At 40.1% G+C, this 17020-nt stretch overlaps 1 protein-coding gene across 1 annotated transcript; it reads left to right on the top strand.

Moving 5' to 3' along the window:
- The first annotated feature begins 13937 nt into the window (after positions 1 to 13937).
- On the top strand, positions 13938 to 14885 carry LOC121450206 (vomeronasal type-1 receptor 4-like). Its single transcript, XM_041655044.1, has one exon. The coding sequence runs from the start codon at positions 13938 to 13940 to the stop codon at positions 14883 to 14885; it is 948 nt and encodes a 315-aa protein (XP_041510978.1).
- The last annotated feature ends 2135 nt before the right edge of the window (positions 14886 to 17020 follow it).

The following is a 17020-nucleotide window of genomic DNA, read 5'->3' as shown; positions in this document are numbered from 1 at the left end:
TTCCCTTGTGCAAATGATGAGAGTGTCACTATGAACATGAGAAACATTAGTCTTTACAGCATTGCATACACTGCATATGGTTTCAACTTGATTAAGAAACATGCAAAATTTTAAAACTGGAAAGACATTTTCAAACTAAAAGAAAATTTTCATCTTAAATAAGTTTTCTTTCACAAAAGAAATGCTAAGGGGACACACTTATACATGCAGTCAAACAACTTCTACAGTAGCATAAAACTCAAAATTGAGAATAAAAATATACAATTATCATCTATACATATTCAAGCTTAGAACATTAGATAAGGCATACGATCACAAGCAAGATGATGGAATTTTTTTCAAGACAGGGTTTCTCTGTGTAGCCCTGACTGTCGTAGAACTCACTCTGTAGACCAGACTGGTTTTGAACTCACTGAGATTGCTTGCCTCTCTCTACCTTCCAGTGCTGGAAGTCAAAGTGTTTGTCACCATCCCCACCTTGATTGGAAATCTTAACAAGGTGTTCTTGCAGTTAACCAAGCCAACAGATAAAAGAGAAAATGGGATATAAAAATTTGAGCTAGAGAACCTGGAGAGATGGCTCAGTGGTAAAGAACACAGGCTGCTCTTTCAGAGGATCCAAGTTCATTCCCAACACCCACATAGCAACTCATAACTGTCTGTACCTACATTTCCAGGGGATCTGACAATCTCATCCAGACTTTAACGAAGGCAAAGCCCAATGGACATAAAGCAAAAATTAAATAAATTATTTAAAAGGAAAATCTTTAAAAATATTAAGCTGACCAACTGATCACCTCATTGTAACAAAACTGCACAGTTACAGGACAGCACCGATCGTTTGCCATGTGGCACATAGGAATTGAGAAGCCAATGTGACTGTGTAACCAATGTCAAAGAAAGGGTCATCATTGGTCTAGTGTGCTGTTAGACTAAATTTTATGTGTATAATGCTGTATTATAGAGAAACTTAGTAGGACTGGAGAGATGACTCTGAGAAAAAGGTGTTTGTCATGCGAGCACTGGAAAGTGAGCTCAAACACCAAGCACTTATACAAGGCTGAGTGTAGTTGGTTAGACAGGCTGGTGACAGGTGGATCCCCGAAGTCCATCGAACAAGTGATTGAGCCAACGATGTACTCCAGGAAGAATGAGAGATTCTGTCTCAAAAAAATTAGGAGTATGTACAGAAAAGCAAATGATGTCAGTGTCTCTCCTGTACACACACGAACAAGCAATCACACAGTCACATACGTGCATATACCTCACACAACAGAAAGTGAAAAACTCCCAATTCCCATCATGTTAAAAACAAATGAATATCTTGGCAATGACAGAATTAAAAAAGTTCATTGTGAAAATGAACTGTAGAGTGTCTCTTGTAGAAATGTGTGTGTGAAATAGATAAAAGACGTTAGGAAACAATAGAATTATATTGAAAATAATTTCAGATAAAATCTAAAATAAAGGAGCAGAATAAATAAAAGCAGAACAATAGCAAGCAACAGAAATATAAAGCCAAGGAAACATAAAGCCAATGCCACCACCTTGAAGGGAATACTGCAACACTGCTCTGTGAGACTGCAATGTTGTCCAGGAGGAAAGACAGAGACTAGGACAGAATGCTGCATACAGCGTCTGGAAAACGGCAAATGCATCTTCAAAGATTATGTTATGACTACCTAGGCTTTAAGAGGAATGTGCAAAATCCTCTAAGATGTACCATCCCTCCAAAGATTGTAGAATTCTAAAATGTCATAGATGGGCAATATTCTCATGAGATTGAATCATTGACTAGATCATATGAAAACGTCTTAACGAAAAATGAAAATGGGGACTTGAAATGTCTCAGTGGTTAAGAGTACTGGCTGGTCTACCGGAGAGCCTGGCTTTGGTTACCAACACCACACAGATGGCCTTAATTCTCTATAATACCAGTTCTAGGGCATCGGACATCTCAGACTGTTTTATTGGGGCATTGCACTCATGTGGGGCACAGAGATGCATGCAGGAAAATCACCACACAATAATATACATGAAAAAAAATTAAGAACTAAAATGGTAAATGTATATGAAGATCAAGAGAAGTATTATACAGAAAAATTATAAAGAAAATAGACTAAACTGACAGAGAAGTAGGAGAAATATAAATCTAAAAACAAATCAAAACACACAAAGTGTAGGGATGGTAGACAGGGGCAGAAGAGAGCAACGGTGGAAAGGTTGCCATACCTCCCTCTCACTCTGAGTGCTGAGGCTGTGAAGTCTTATTCAGGGCAGTTGAATCCCACTGGCGTAAAGCCTCATAGGCAAGAAGTGTTTTGGAAAAGCTGCCTAGCAGGAGCCATTACTAAATAAGGGACAAGATAAGAGGACTCTTCTTCCCAGTGGACACGGACCAGCTTGTCACCTATGGCGCCAGTGGCCTTGTTAACTGTGCATCATTCTGATGCACTCCAAGGAAAATTTCATTCTCCCAATACAACGTGGGTCCCATGGTAATCGACTAAACCAACTAAATAAGAATGCAGTCTCTGTCTGAAGATGTGTGTGATTTTCCCAAGTTGAACTACATCAGAAAGTAATCTACAATCTAGAATATCATTAAAAGTTTTCACGCAGCTGTGGAAATTATCACAGCTATTATACATTTCTTTCTCTGTCTTTCCCTCTTTCTCCCTCCCTTTCCCCCCTGTTTCTCTCTCCCTTTCTCACTCCCTTTCTTCCTCCCTCCTTCTCTCTGTCTCTCTCTCTGTCTCTCTCTGTGTGTCTTTCTCTCTTTCTTTCAAGATAGGGTTTCTTTATAACAGTTCTGGCGGTCCTGGAAATCTCTCTGTAGACCAGCTGGCCTCGACTCACAGAGATCCGCCTCCTGACTTCTGGGATTAAAGCCGTGCACCACCACTGCCTGGTTATCTTATATTTCTTTTTTAGAATTATCATTATTGTTTTATTTTATGTGTTTAAATGCTTTTAGCATTTAAGTCTTTGCCGCACTTGCATGCAATGCTCACAGAGACCAGAAGAGGGCATTGGAACACCCAGAACTGCAGTTACAGATGGTTGTGATCCGTCATGTAGGTCCTGGGACTTATTCAAGCAAGGGTCCTCTGGAATAGCAGCAGTGCTCTTAATTTTTGGGCAATCTCTCCAGCCCTAGCCCCTAATCTCTAATTTTATTAAATTTGGTCTTTTCTCTCCATCATTTCAATACTTTGGCTACAAATTTGTCAATCTTGTTGATTATTTTCAAAGAACCAACTCTTCATTTCACTGATTGTGTTTTTGTTGTTGTTTCTATTTCATTGCTTCAGCCCTGGGTTTAATAATTTCTTGCAGTATACTCTTATTGGGTGCTGTTTCTCCCAGGACAGCCAGAATTACATTAACAGACCTTGTCTCAAAAAAGAAAAATTAATGGAAGCTGAACAACTGAATGAAAGATGAGTTAAGACAAAACTCAAGAAGGAAATTTTAAATTTGTCAGAAGTGAATGAAAATGAATACACAGCATACCCAACGTTATGGGACACAATGAAGGTGGTTCTGTGAAAGCAACTTCACAGCACTAAGTGCCTACATAAATAAAAATTAGAGAGATCTCATACTAAGCAAAGAGTTCTAGAACAGCAAGAAGAAATGGCACGTGGTCTGGGCCTCAACCTGTGGCCTTGTTGGTGTCTGCGGGCTGGGCCACAACCAGAGCCACACTGGTCTGAGTGGCCCGTGCTGCACCCGGGGTCTGCTGCCAAGGGCCACATCTAGCTCTCTGTTCCTATAGCAGCCAGGGTCTGAGACAACATCTGTGGTTCTTGTTACAACCAAAGGCCATGTGGTGGCCTGTGATCAGATCAGCCACCTGTGACCATGTTGGTGCCCAGAGGCCATGATGCAATCAGGGCCATACAGATGTGAGTGGCACATGCTACTACCGGGTGCCGTGCTGGCATCCAGGCCAGGGCTGGAGCTGGGTGCCATGCCTGCGTCTGTGACCCTAATGCCGCCAGGGTCTGTGTTGATGTCCATGGCTCCTGTTGCCATTGAGAGCTATGCTGATTCCCAGGGCTGTCATCTGGGACTGTGTTGGTGTCCAATGACCACGGTGCAACTGGGGCCCCGGTGATATCTAGACCCGGGCTGGTACCAAAGACCTTGTCTGAATATGTGTTCTTACCACAATTATGGTCTATGTTGAAGTCTGTGACCACATGGAGGTCCCAGAGTATAGGTCAAAATAACTGGCCATGTTGGGATCTGGGCACCATGATTCAGCTGGGGTCATTCAGATCTGAGTGGCCTGTGCTTCTACCCAATGCCAGGGTGACTTCTGGATGAGAGCTGCAGCTGAGGGCCATATCTAGCTTCATGGTCCCATCATGCTGAAATCAGTGTTGAAGTATGGAAAGTCACATGGAAGCCCGGGGTTGAGGCCACAACCTGTGACCATGTTGGTGTCGGGGGCCGTGGCGCCACCCTAGCCATCCTGATAAGTGGCCAGTGCTTCCACCTGGAGCCAGGTCATCTGGCCCAATTTGCTGCCAAGGGTCATGTCTGGGTTGGTGGTCCACCTGCAACTAGGGTCTGTTGATGTCTGTGGCCTGTGTCACAGCAGGAGGACTTAGGAAGCGTGGCTAGTGAAATCAGAGGTCCAAGCTGAGCCGGCCCCACCCTTCACTAGCCCTGCCTCTCGATGGACCCTGCCGCAAGAGACCTGGCCCCGACCCTCATAGGAGAGTCAGTACGTGCACTGGGAGAGATAGACAAACCCCGTACCACAGGTGAAATAGAACTGACCCTGATGGTACGGACATAGGGTAGCTGGCTCTGCCCCCTCCTCTGAGGTGGGCAGTCCCAGTGGCCTGGATTGTCCAGCTCAGCTACCACCCAGACCCACAGCCGGGTCTTGAGTTGGCCCACCCTAACATCTACCCCATCTAGGGCCATCTGAAGCTCGTGAAGGGATTGGTCCTAAGGAATGGTACCTGCAGGATGTCTATGACTAGGTGTGGCTCTGGCATGCCCCAGAGGAGTTTCAGGTAGAATCCAGTGATGACAGTGTACCAAAAACCAGAGGCCTTGAACCAGTCCAGTGACTCATTGCAATGAACATTTGCTAGAAAAGCTGATTAGGAAAACATGGTATATACTATGTGACATGCCAACTCCTAATGCAACCAGGATGAATGAAGAGGTGTTGGAGAAACCGGGAAAGAAGGAGAATTGAAGAGATTTGGGGATTTTTTTTATTTGCTCTGTTCTTGTTGTTCTTTGTTTGCTTGCTTGCTTGTTTGCTTTATTTTGTTTTGGTTTGGTTGTTTTATTTTCTCTTAGTCAGGGTCACTGCAGGGATGAGGAGAGGATATAGAGGAACTGGGAGGTGAGAAATATTAGAGTTCATGATTTGAAATTTTCAAAGAACCAATAAAGAAATTATGTCTAAAAAAGAAATTGAAGAGGGCTCAGACTTGTATCTACTGTTGTGTAGTGCTCAGCTGGTAGGCATATCCTGTACGTATATTGAGTTGTATTTTGACTCTATGACAATGTGTTGCCAAATGAATTCATGTGCCTTGATCAAAGGCCAAATAGTACTAGAAATCTTATAATAAAAAGTAAAATCCTGATATCCTTTGTTTCACACAAATAAAAGAAAATAAAAAGATGGGAAAGGGTATTCCAAGAAAATGAACCCTAAAAACAAGCAGGCATGAGTATTTTAATATCTGACAAAAGATACTTCAAACAAAAACTAATCAGAAGAGATAGGGAAGCACACTACATACTCATCAAGGGGAAAATCCACCAAGTGGATATTGTAAATCTACATGTATGCAACAAATACGAGGGCACTCAAGGTCTTAAAAGTTATGCTACTACATTTTAAATCTCATAGTGCCCCTCACACAGTCCTAGTGGGTGACTTCAATACCTACTTTCAGCAATATGCAGGTCTCCCAGACAAATTTAAAAAGACAAATTCTAGAGTTAAATAACATCGTAAATCAAATAGACCTAACAGATATCTACACAAGAGAATATGCTTTCTTCTCAGTAGCTTGTGAAACATTCTCCAAAATTGACTGCATATTTGGAAACCAAGCAAGTCTCGACAGATGTAAGTAAATTAACATAACACCCTGCATCCTATCTGACCACCATGGATTAAAGGTGGATATCAACAAAATAAGCAACACAAAGTATACTAACTTGTGAAAATTAGGGCCAACCCATGGTGGTGTGCTCCTTTAATTCCAGAACTCAGAAGGCAGAGGCAGGAGGATCTCTCTGTGAGTTCAAGGCCAGCCTGGTCTATACAGCAAGTTCCAAGGTAGCCAGAATTACATTAACAGACCTTGTCTCAAGAAAATAATTAATAGAAACTGAACAACTAGATGGAAACTGAATTAAGACATAAATCAAGAAAGAAATTTAAAATGTGTCAGAACTGAATGAAAATGAATACACAGCATACCCAAACTTATGGAACACAAAGAAGGCAATTCTAAGAAGCAAGTTCATAGCACTAAGTGCCTACATAAAAAAACAAAAACTAATATTGAGCCTATAGTTCATGATCCTTGAGAAGCTAAGTAGTAAGGTGAACTCTAAGAAAAACATATATAGGTCCTCCTGGAAAGTTGAAACAGACAAGATCACATGACAAAATTGGGAGTATGGGGGTGGGAGGAGAAGGGAGCGTAGAAGGGAAAGTGGAGGGGATAAGGGGAGGAGTGAGGAGAACTTGAGTGAATAGGATTGTCGAGTAGGAGAAAGGAGAGAGATGAAAGCAAAAAACATCTTGATTCAGGGAGCCATTATATGGTTAGCAAGAAACCTGGCTCTAGAGAAATTCCCAGGAATCCACAAAGATGATCCCAGCTAAGACCCTAAGCAATAGAGAGAGGGGCCCGATCTTAACTGGCCCTGTAGTCAGGCTGATGAATATCTTAAATATCATCATAGAACCTTCATCCAGCAGCTGATGGAAGCAGAGACAGAAACCCGCATTGGAGCACTGGACTGAGCTCCCAAAGTCCAGTTGAAGAGTAGGAGGAATGAGAATATGAACAAAGAGGTCAAGACCATGATGGGTACACCCACTGAAACAGTCTACCTGAGCTAATGGGAGCTCACAAACTCCAATCAGAATGGGAAGGAACAAGCATAAGACCAAACTAGTCCCTCTGATTGCGGTTGACATCTGCATTGTTGGGGCAGACTGAGGGACCACTGGTGATGTGGCCAGTATTTATCACTACTGCATTTGCTGGCTTTTCGGGGAACCTATTCTCTTTGGATGTATACCTTGTTTAGTCTAGAAAAAGTAGGGAGGGGCTTGGAGTTTCCCCAAGGCAATGTGCCTTATCCTCTCTAAGGAGGGGATGGGGGAAAAATGGGAGGGTATGTGGACGAAATGGGTAGAGGTGAGGGAGTGGGAACCTGTTTTGGTATGTATAATTAAAAAAAATATATAGTTTGTTTTCTTTTTAATAAATAAATAAAAGAAGAAAAAACAAATAAAAACCTTGGAGGGATCTCATACTAGTCACTTAGCAGCATACCTGAACAGCAAAAAGAAATAGCACCCAGAAAGAGTATACTGCAAGAAATTATCAAACTCAGAGCTGAAGCAACGAACTAGAAACAACAACAAAAATAGAAAGTAAAAATGAAGTGAAAAGTTGATTATCTCATAGTAGAGAAAGTGGGAAGTACACATGAATGTATTAGCACAGGAGAACACTTCCTTAATAGAAACTCAGTAGCACAGACACTGAGAGAGAAAATAAATGTGACCTCCTAAAATTGAGAAACTTCCGTAAAACAAAATCATGGTCAACAGGACAAAGCAGCAGACTACAAATTGGTTCTTGGAGAACAGTAAACAAGACTGACAAACTTGTACCTAAAGTATTGAAATGATGGAGAATTAACAAAATTAGAGATGAGGGGCTAGGGCTGGAGATATTGTTCAAAGGATAAGAGCACTGCTGCTATTCCAGAGGACCCTGGCTACATTGAGTCCCAGGACCTACATGATGGTTCACTACCATCTGTTAACTCCAGTTCCAGGGATTCCAAAGCCCTCTTCTGGCCTCTGTGAGCATTGCATGCATGTGTGCAAAGACTTACACGCTGAAAACTTTTGAACACATAAATTGAAAGAATATTTTAAAGAAATACAATAGAGCCGGGCAGAGGTGGTGCACGTCTTTAATCAGGACTCAAGAGGGAGAGGCAGGTGGATCTTGTGAGTTCAAGGCCAGCCTGATCTAGAGAACAAGTTCCAGGATGGCCAGAGATGTTCCAAGAGATATCTTGTCTCAAAAAATAAAATAAAATAGGAAGGGAGGAAGGAAGGAAGGAAGGAAGGAAGGAAGGAAGGAAGGAAGGCAGGCAAAAGAACCAGTGTAATTACTTGTCCCTTCTCAGATAATAGTGCAATAAAACTAGAAGTCAGTAGCAAGAGAAATTGCACAAAGATGTGAAGTTTGAACAATACAGTTTTGAATGAACAGTGGGCCGTTGGAGACACCAACAGGGAGGTAGATATTCCTGGCATCAGATGATAATGGCTGTGATAATTTCCACAGCTGCATGAAAACTTTTAATGATTTCCTAGATTGTAAAGTTTCTTTTCTGATGTAGGTCAACTTGGGAAAATGCACACACATCTTCAGACAGAGACTGCATTCTTATTTAGTTGGTTTAGTCGATTACCATGAGATCCACATTGTATTGGGAGAGTGAAATTTTCCTTGGAGTACATCAGAATGATGCACAGTTAACAAGGCCCCTGGCGCCATGGGTGACAAGCTCGTCCGTGTCCACTGGGAAGAAGAGTCCTCTTATCTTGCCCCTTATTTAGTCATGGCTCCAGCTAGGCAGCCATTCCAAGATGCCTCTTGCCTATGATGCTTCCTGCCTGTGGGATTCACACTACCCTGAATAAGACTTCACAGCCTCAGCACTCAGAGTGAGAGGGAGGTATGGCAACCTTTCCACTGTTGCTCTCTTCTACCCCCGTCTACCATCCCTACACTTTGTATGTTTCGGTTTGTTTTTAGATTTATATTTCCCCTACTTCTCTGTCAGTTTAGTCTATTTCCTTTATTATTTTTCTGTATAATACTTCTCTTAATCTTCATATACATTTACCATTTTTGTTTTTAATTTTTATTCATGTATATTATTGTGTGGTGACTTTCCTGCATGTATGTCTGTGCCCCACATGAGTGCAATGCCCCAGGAAAACACTCAGAGATGGCAGATGCCCTAGAACTGGTATTACAGACAATTGAGGGCATCTGTGTGGTGTTGCTAATCAAAGCCAGGCTCTCAGGTAGACTACAGAGTACTGTTAAGCACTGAGACGTCTGAAGCCCCCATTTTCATTCTTCGTTAAGACTTTTTGATCTGATCTAGTCAATGATTCAATCTCATGAGAATATTGCCCATCTATGACATTTTAGGATTCTACAAACTTTGGAGGGATGGTACATCTTAGAGGATTTTGCACATTTCTCTTAAAGCCTAGGTAGTCATAACACAATCTTTGAAGATGTGTTTGCCATTTTCCAGACACTGTATGCAGCATTCTGTCCTAGTCTCTGTCTTTCCTCCCTGACAACAGTGCAGTCTCACAGAGCAGTGTTGCAGTATTCCCTTCAAGGTGGTGGCCTTGGCTTTATGTTTCCTGTATAGTTCTGTTGCTTGCTATTGTTCTGCTTCTATTTATTCTGCTCCTTTATTTTAGATTTCATTTGAAATCATTTTCAATATAATTCTATTGTTTCCTAACGTCTTTTATCTATTTCACACACACATTTCTACAAGAGACACTCTACAGTTCATTTTCACAATGAACTTTTTTCATTCTGTCATTGCCAAGATATTCATTTGTTTTTAATATGATGGGAATTGGTAGTTTTTCACTTTCTGTTGTGTGAGGTATATGCACGTATGTAACTGTGTGATTGCTTGTTCGTGTGTGTACAGGAGAGACACTGACATCATTTGCCTTTCTGTACATACTCCTAATTTTTTTGAGACAGAATCTCTCATTCCGCCTGGAGCACATCAGTTGGTTCAATCACTTGTTCGATGGGCTTCGGGGATCCACCTGTCACCAGCCAGTCTAACCCACCACACTCAGCTTTGTATAAGTGCTTGGTGTTTGAGCTCACTTTCCAGTGCTCACATGACAAACACTTTGATCTCAGAGTCATCTCTCCAGTCCTACTAAGTTTCTCTATAATACAGCATTATACACATAAAATTTAGTCTAACAGCAAACTAGACCATTGATGACCCTTTCCTTGACATTGGTTATACAGTCACATTGGCTTCTCAATTCCTATGTGCCGCACGGCAAATGATCTCTGCCTTCCCGTAACTGTGCAGTTTTGTTACACTGAGATGATCAGTTGTCCAGCTTTATATTTTTAAAGATTTTCCTTTTAAATAATTTATTTAATTTTTGCTTTATGTCCATTGGGGCTTTGCCTGCATTCATGTCTGGATGAGATTGTCAGATCCCCTGGAAATGCAGGTACAGACAGTGATGAGTTGCTATGTGGGTGCTGGGAATGAACCTGGATCCTCTGAAAGAGCAGCCTGTGTTCTTTACCACTGAGCCATCTCTCCAGGTTCTCTAGCTCAAATTTTTTATATCCCAATTTTTCTTTTATCTGTTGGCTTGGATAACTGCAAGAAGCCGTTGTTAAGATTTCCCATCAAGGTGGGGATGGTGACAAACACTTTGACTTCCAGCACTGGAAGGCAGAGAGAGGCAAGCAGTCTCGGTGAGTTCAAAATTAGTCCTGTCTACAGAGTGAACTCCACGACAGTCAGGGCTACACAGAAAAACCCTATCTTGAAAAAAATTCCATCGTATTGCTTGTGATCGTTATGCCTCATCTATGGTTCTAAGATTGATGATGTATAGATGATATTTATGTATTTTTATTCGTAAATTTAAGTTTAATGTTGCTGCAAAAGTTGGTTGATTGCATGTAGTAAGTGTGTCCCCTTAGCATTTCTTTTGTCAAATAAAATTTACTTAAGGTGAAAATTTTTTTCTAGTTTGAAAATGTGCTTCTATTTTTTTAATTTTGCATCTTTCTTAATTATAGTTGAACCCATATACAATGCTGTAAAGACTAATGTTTCCCATTTTCATTGTGACACTCTAGCTGTGGGCTGACCATCACTTGCACAAGGGAACTTTATCTTCTCCATTGTGCTTGATATATTTGAACTGGTGCAAAATGGTGAATCTTTTAGCACTCAGATAGAATGTGGATTTTTTTCATTCTCCCTCAATGTGCTAACATGCTGACAGTTTCATTCACAGAAAGAGAAAAAGAGAACACTTCCAGTTTTTCTCTCAGTAAAATTCAAAAAGCCGATGAGAAATACTGTGTGTCATCTGTATTTTGTGGACTGTGAATGTGATTGAATTAAGATGCCTGCTGTTATGTTTCATAACTTATATAAATATTCACACCATTGGATAGCTATTTCTCTGTTATTAATACATCTTTATCTTTGCTGAGGTTAATTTTTACTATAATTTTATTTATAAAAATATGACACATATATGAAATTAAGTATGATAACATTTATTTTAAATTTGTCACAAATTTTTACATATACATAGCAGCTGCTCTGCTGTTTAGGAATATGCCTATTCCTCATTGTTCAAATCCGTTTCTTTTTTGTTTGTTTTTTCCTTGTTTTTTGAGACAGAGTTTCTCTGTGTAGCACTAACTGTCCTGGAACTTGCTTTGTAGACCAAGCTGGCCTCAATCTCAATGACATCCACCTGTGTCTGCCTCTCAAAGGCTAGGAATAAAGGAGCGTGCCACCACAATCTGGCAAGTTTCATTTTTTTGAATGTCAAAAATAGTGCATGATAATCTTTTTAGATTCCACGTTTCATAGATAGCATCTTCCTGTACAAGTCATAGTATAAGTCTGTTTCATCTGGGTTCAGATAACAGCCTGGCATTTTATCCCAGAATTCTTCCTTGCAGGAAAAAAATGTAATAACATGGCTGCTGGAGGGAATTTTCAGGAACATGCTGAGTAACAAAATTGTGAAAAGTTAGGGCATTTAACGGTAGATACAAAGCAAGGAGAAAAGATGAGCAGAAAACAAATTTCTGGTGAATGGCGAGGAAGATGACAATCAATCCAGGATAACACTTGGGAAGATGTGAATGATGCAAGAAATAAATGTGGGTCAGCAAAAGCCATATGGCACAGTAGAGATGAGATGTGTTTTCAAAGCTTAGAGGAGGGTGGGTGCGGTCTAACTATATAATTTGTGACAGTGGCAAACAATGACAAGTCATGAAACAAGTTGAACACTGATATAAGGAATAACTGGGATTGGGGAAGAACAATATCTCTGTGTAGTGGAATTCATTAAGAAATTTAAATGTTGATCACTCATAATAAATACCTTGGCGATGGTAGGGACTCTTGTCAAGGCATTTGTGGTGCATGGAGAAATTAAGACAGGCACACTGAGAAAAGTCTAATTGACCTTGTCAAATTGAAAGAGACTGCTGAGGAATCCATAGATGTCTGCAAAGAAAAAAGGTTTGTATTTCAAGTGACAGAATAATTATATCAGTGGAGGAATGGCTCTGAAATTAATATACCTTAAAACTCCCCCAAATCCATTGAACATGGGTGATATCACTATGTTGTAAAATTTAATGTTAAACTTCATGAGTATCATGTCTTTGCCATTCTCTGTGTAACTGTGGACCTGAGATCTCTGCTTCTGCAACAGCAAAGCAGAAGAATCTTCTAATAAAAAATGTAATTCAGGTGTTGCAAAATGTATAACTCTTTGTTACAGTGGGTTATCAGCCAGAATCAGCCTGATTGTGTCAATGACCAAATGTCACAGGAAACACACTTTTGTGAAGATTGCTCAACACTGTGGGATACGCAGTCTCGCCCTTGCTGTCACTGTCTGCATATCAGCAGCTCAGCTCTAAGTTGTCAGCGCAATAGACAAATGAAAAGAAATGCTTCAGGACGTGCTGGTTACCCTGTAAGGTGAAATGAGAGGCAGATTCCCACATGGAAAGTCTGAGTATTTACTCATCATTAAGATACAGAAACGTATCTGCAGCCAAAACACTGACGTTCAAGTAAAACATGTTACTTTATATGTGTTAGAAACAAATATTGTTATAAACATGGAAATGATATCAACTGATGAATGAAAAAACCTGGGGCTTGGAGGGATGGTTTCACAGTTAAAGACTGTTGTTGCTCTTCCAGAGTGCCAGGGTTTGATTCACAGGCAGGCATATAGTGCACAGACATGCAGGCAAAGTGCCCATACACAAAAATACACAACTTTTAAAATTCTTATAACATGCAAATTTGGCTTTCACCTAGGTCCTTCAAACTGACACAATAGTGTTCAGAATATCGGGTGGATTCGACTGCCTACTTTGCAACACTTTATTCTGTCCTCTAAGATGGTCAAGAATACCTGGAACGCAGTTGCTAAGAGGTCATCTGTGGACCTAACCTTGAAAGGATTTGGACACATCTCCAGTCAGTGTGGTCACAGGCCTCTAATTCCAGCACTGAAAAGCCAGAGGTAGGTGAATCTGTGAGGTCAAGACCAGCCTGGGATACAGAGCAAGTTCCAGAACAGCCAGGGATACGTGGAAAAACCTTGTCCAAAAAGACAAAAAAAAAAAAAAAAGAAAGGAAGGAAGAAAGAAAGAAAGAAAGAAAGAAAAAGAAAAGAAGAAAAGAAAGGAGTTCAATATTTCATCACGTAACACCTCTGCTCTTGAGCTGGCAATCATTATATTTTCCCACAATTGCCGTTTCAAAACTAGATTTATAATACAGTCCATTTATCTGTTACTCTAGGCCTAACACATCTGACAAACATCATGCTTATAAGTAATTCCGTCTTGAGTGTCTTTCTCACATCTCAGTTATGCGTTGGTGTCATAGGGAACACATCACTGTTCATTTTATACATTTACACATTTTTCTTGAAGCCTCATTTTAAGAAGTTGATAGATCTGTTTTTCCTGCACCTGACAATAGCTAATATAATGACGATCATTTTCACGTTGATACCAGATATCGTGGCAACATTTGACGTACCCAATTTTCTGGATGATGTCGGCTGTAAGGTTTTTTCATGTATATACAGAATTTTCCGTGGTCTGTCCATCAGTACCACCTGTATTCTAAGCACATTTCAAGCTGTCACCGTGACTCCTAGTAATTCTCAGTGGGTGTTGCTTAAGCACAAACTCTCAACGTGGATGTTTGCTTTTTTACTTTGCTCCTGGCTCATTAACCTAGCCATCTATGGCTATATGGTTGAAATGGTAATAGCCAAAACCAATTCTACTCATGTTGGAAATGGATATTTGCATGCTTACTGTCAAAACAGGAATTTTGGGAACAATAATCCAGGATCATTTTTTAGTATCATATTCATGTATGATCTCTTTTATGTGGCCATCATGATGTGGACCAGCCTGTACATGGTAATTCTCCTCTACAGACACCGCAAGAGAGCCCAGTATCTCCGCAGCACAAGCCTCTCCAGCCAGCAATCTCCTGAGCTCAGAGCCACTCACAGCATCTTGCTGCTGGTGAGCTGTTTTGTGATCTTGTATTGGTTGAACAACTTTATCACCCTTTATGGGTTTTATGCACAAACAAAAATTCCAAGATTGAAGGGAATTAATTCATTTTGGGCAACATGCTATCCAACCATCTGCCCTTTTTTAATAATGAAGAATAATAAACTTATTTTGCACTTCACTTCTTCCTTTTCGGCACTGAGAATGACCTGTTTTCAACGTGCACTTCGTGGCTGAACTGAAACTCACACTTTCTCAGGTTTGAACCTTCTTAATGATTTCCCTAAGAATAAAGAATTTGAATGTGGACCTCAAATACCTGCTCTGACCTAGTTATAAACCAGACATTCTGTCTGCTATTAAAATTCAAGCAGCTAACATTTTTCTTTTTTAATATATTTATTTATTATGTCTACAATATTCTGTCTACTTGTATGCCTGCAGGCCTGAAGAGATAGACTTCATTCCAGATGGTTGTGAGCCACCATGTGGTTGCTGGGAATTGAACTCAGGACCTTTGGAAGAGCAGGCAATGCTCTTAACCGCTGAGCCATCTCTCCAGCCCTAACATGTTTTTTTCTTGAATACAACTCTGTGTTCATAATTTTAACACTTTCAACATTTACTACTGACTAAAGTTGACACTATAGAAAAGATGAATTCATTTTAAGTATTTTGGACAATAGTCTACTTCTCAATTTTTCTCTATTAAAATACTTCTAATCAAAAATTAATATACCCTTTGGAGCTTGGGTTGTTTTTTGTGAACTGTTCTGTCCTAAAGAATGTCTTTAAACCATTGAACAAACAAAATTTCCTATCGTCACTGTTACCTACCTAAAGTACTGCCATGAGTGGGACTTTTAGTGTGATAACTGACAGGTCTATAGTGGATGTCCTAGTACCATAGCTGTCTTAATTTACTGTTTCAATATGTTTTTAGTTATTTCTTTTATTTTTGAAATTATGATATAACTGCAGCATTTACCCCCTTTTATTCTGCCCTTCAAACCCTCCTGTATGTGCCTCACCTTTTTCTTTCTCAAATTCAAGGCCTCTTTTTTCATTAATTATTGTTACATACATGTGTGTGTGTATGTTTCTGTGTGTGTGTGTGTGTATGTGGTCCCTAGATACATCAATACTACCTGCTCAGATGCTATAATGTTACATGTATGTATGTACTCAGGGCTGACCATTTGGTATTGGATAACCAATTGGGATGCTCTTTCCTGGGGATGACTATTTCTCCCACTCATGACTATCCTTAGTTAGACACAGTTCTTTGTGTAGGATGCAGGCCTCCTAAGTGTAGTCCTCACACAGCATCAATGAAATTTCTCTTTGTGACAATGGAGATCATTACAGAAAACCACAACCAGTCGAAATGCAGAATAGTGAGGCCCAGTCCCAGTGGCTGTATATGCAATACAGCTTCTGCACCTAAGGCTCAGGGAACATTGATGAAGCCAAGTAGAATGTTTAGAGAGCATGAGGTTGAGGGAATCGGCTGTGGGATTGTATCAACTGGTAATATCAGAAGTTGCACCCATGGAGTATCACCAACCTAGATGTTTAATATTTCTTGTATTTTTTCTTTCTTAAAAAAATTTAATTGGAATAGAATTACATCACTTTCTCACTGCCTTTTCGCCTTCTATCCCGTCTCAACCACCTTTTCTCAAACCCTTACTTCTCATGTTCCCCCATATACTCTCAAATTGATAACCAATTTTCTCTTATTATTGTTACATACATATATATGTATATATTTAAACAGACACAAAAAGATATAGATAGAATCAGATAGGGCTGTTTCTGTTGTTTCTATAATATTTCAGTGTTGACCATTCTGTATTGGACCACAATGAAGGGAATTCGTCCCTAGGTGAGAATAATTTTGTCCATAGGAACAAAAGCACACAGGTCACCACAACAGACGTCCTACATATAAACCCACAAAGAAACAACCACTTGACTCACAAGAAGCCAAAAATGCAGTGTAGAAAGAAACAGCCTCTTTGACAATGATTAAATAAAGACTGATGATTGATGGGTAGAGAAAAAAATGTTGCATCCAAAAATCATTCCCAGTTAGATTTTAAAGCTTGATACAGGACCTCGTATTCTGAAACCATTATAAGAAAAATAAGGGAAAACACTGCAGGATGTAGACACAGGACATGCTTTCTGAATAAGACTCCAGGCCCTCGACATCCATTGTCAGCCATTGACAAACGTGATCTCAGAGAAGTAAAAGGCTTCTTGACAGCAAAGGAAAGTAAATGAAGAGACAGCACACAAATGGGACAAAAACCTTTGCTAGCTGTACAACTGATAGAGGATGTATAAAGAATAAACCAAGTTAGAAA

Source organism: Microtus oregoni, unplaced genomic scaffold, assembly GCF_018167655.1.
Source record: "Microtus oregoni isolate MIOR12 unplaced genomic scaffold, Mior012 000006F_ref0000085, whole genome shotgun sequence".
NCBI lineage: Eukaryota > Metazoa > Chordata > Mammalia > Rodentia > Cricetidae > Microtus > Microtus oregoni.
The sequence above is the reverse complement of the archived record's forward strand: the minus strand, read 5'-3'. Positions and strand labels throughout refer to the sequence as shown.

What these genes read in the sequence shown, in the direction of transcription:
- LOC121450206 (XM_041655044.1), top strand. Translation starts at nt 13,938, where the DNA reads ATGCTTATAAGTAATTCCGTCTTGAGTGTCTTTCTCACATCTCAGTTA.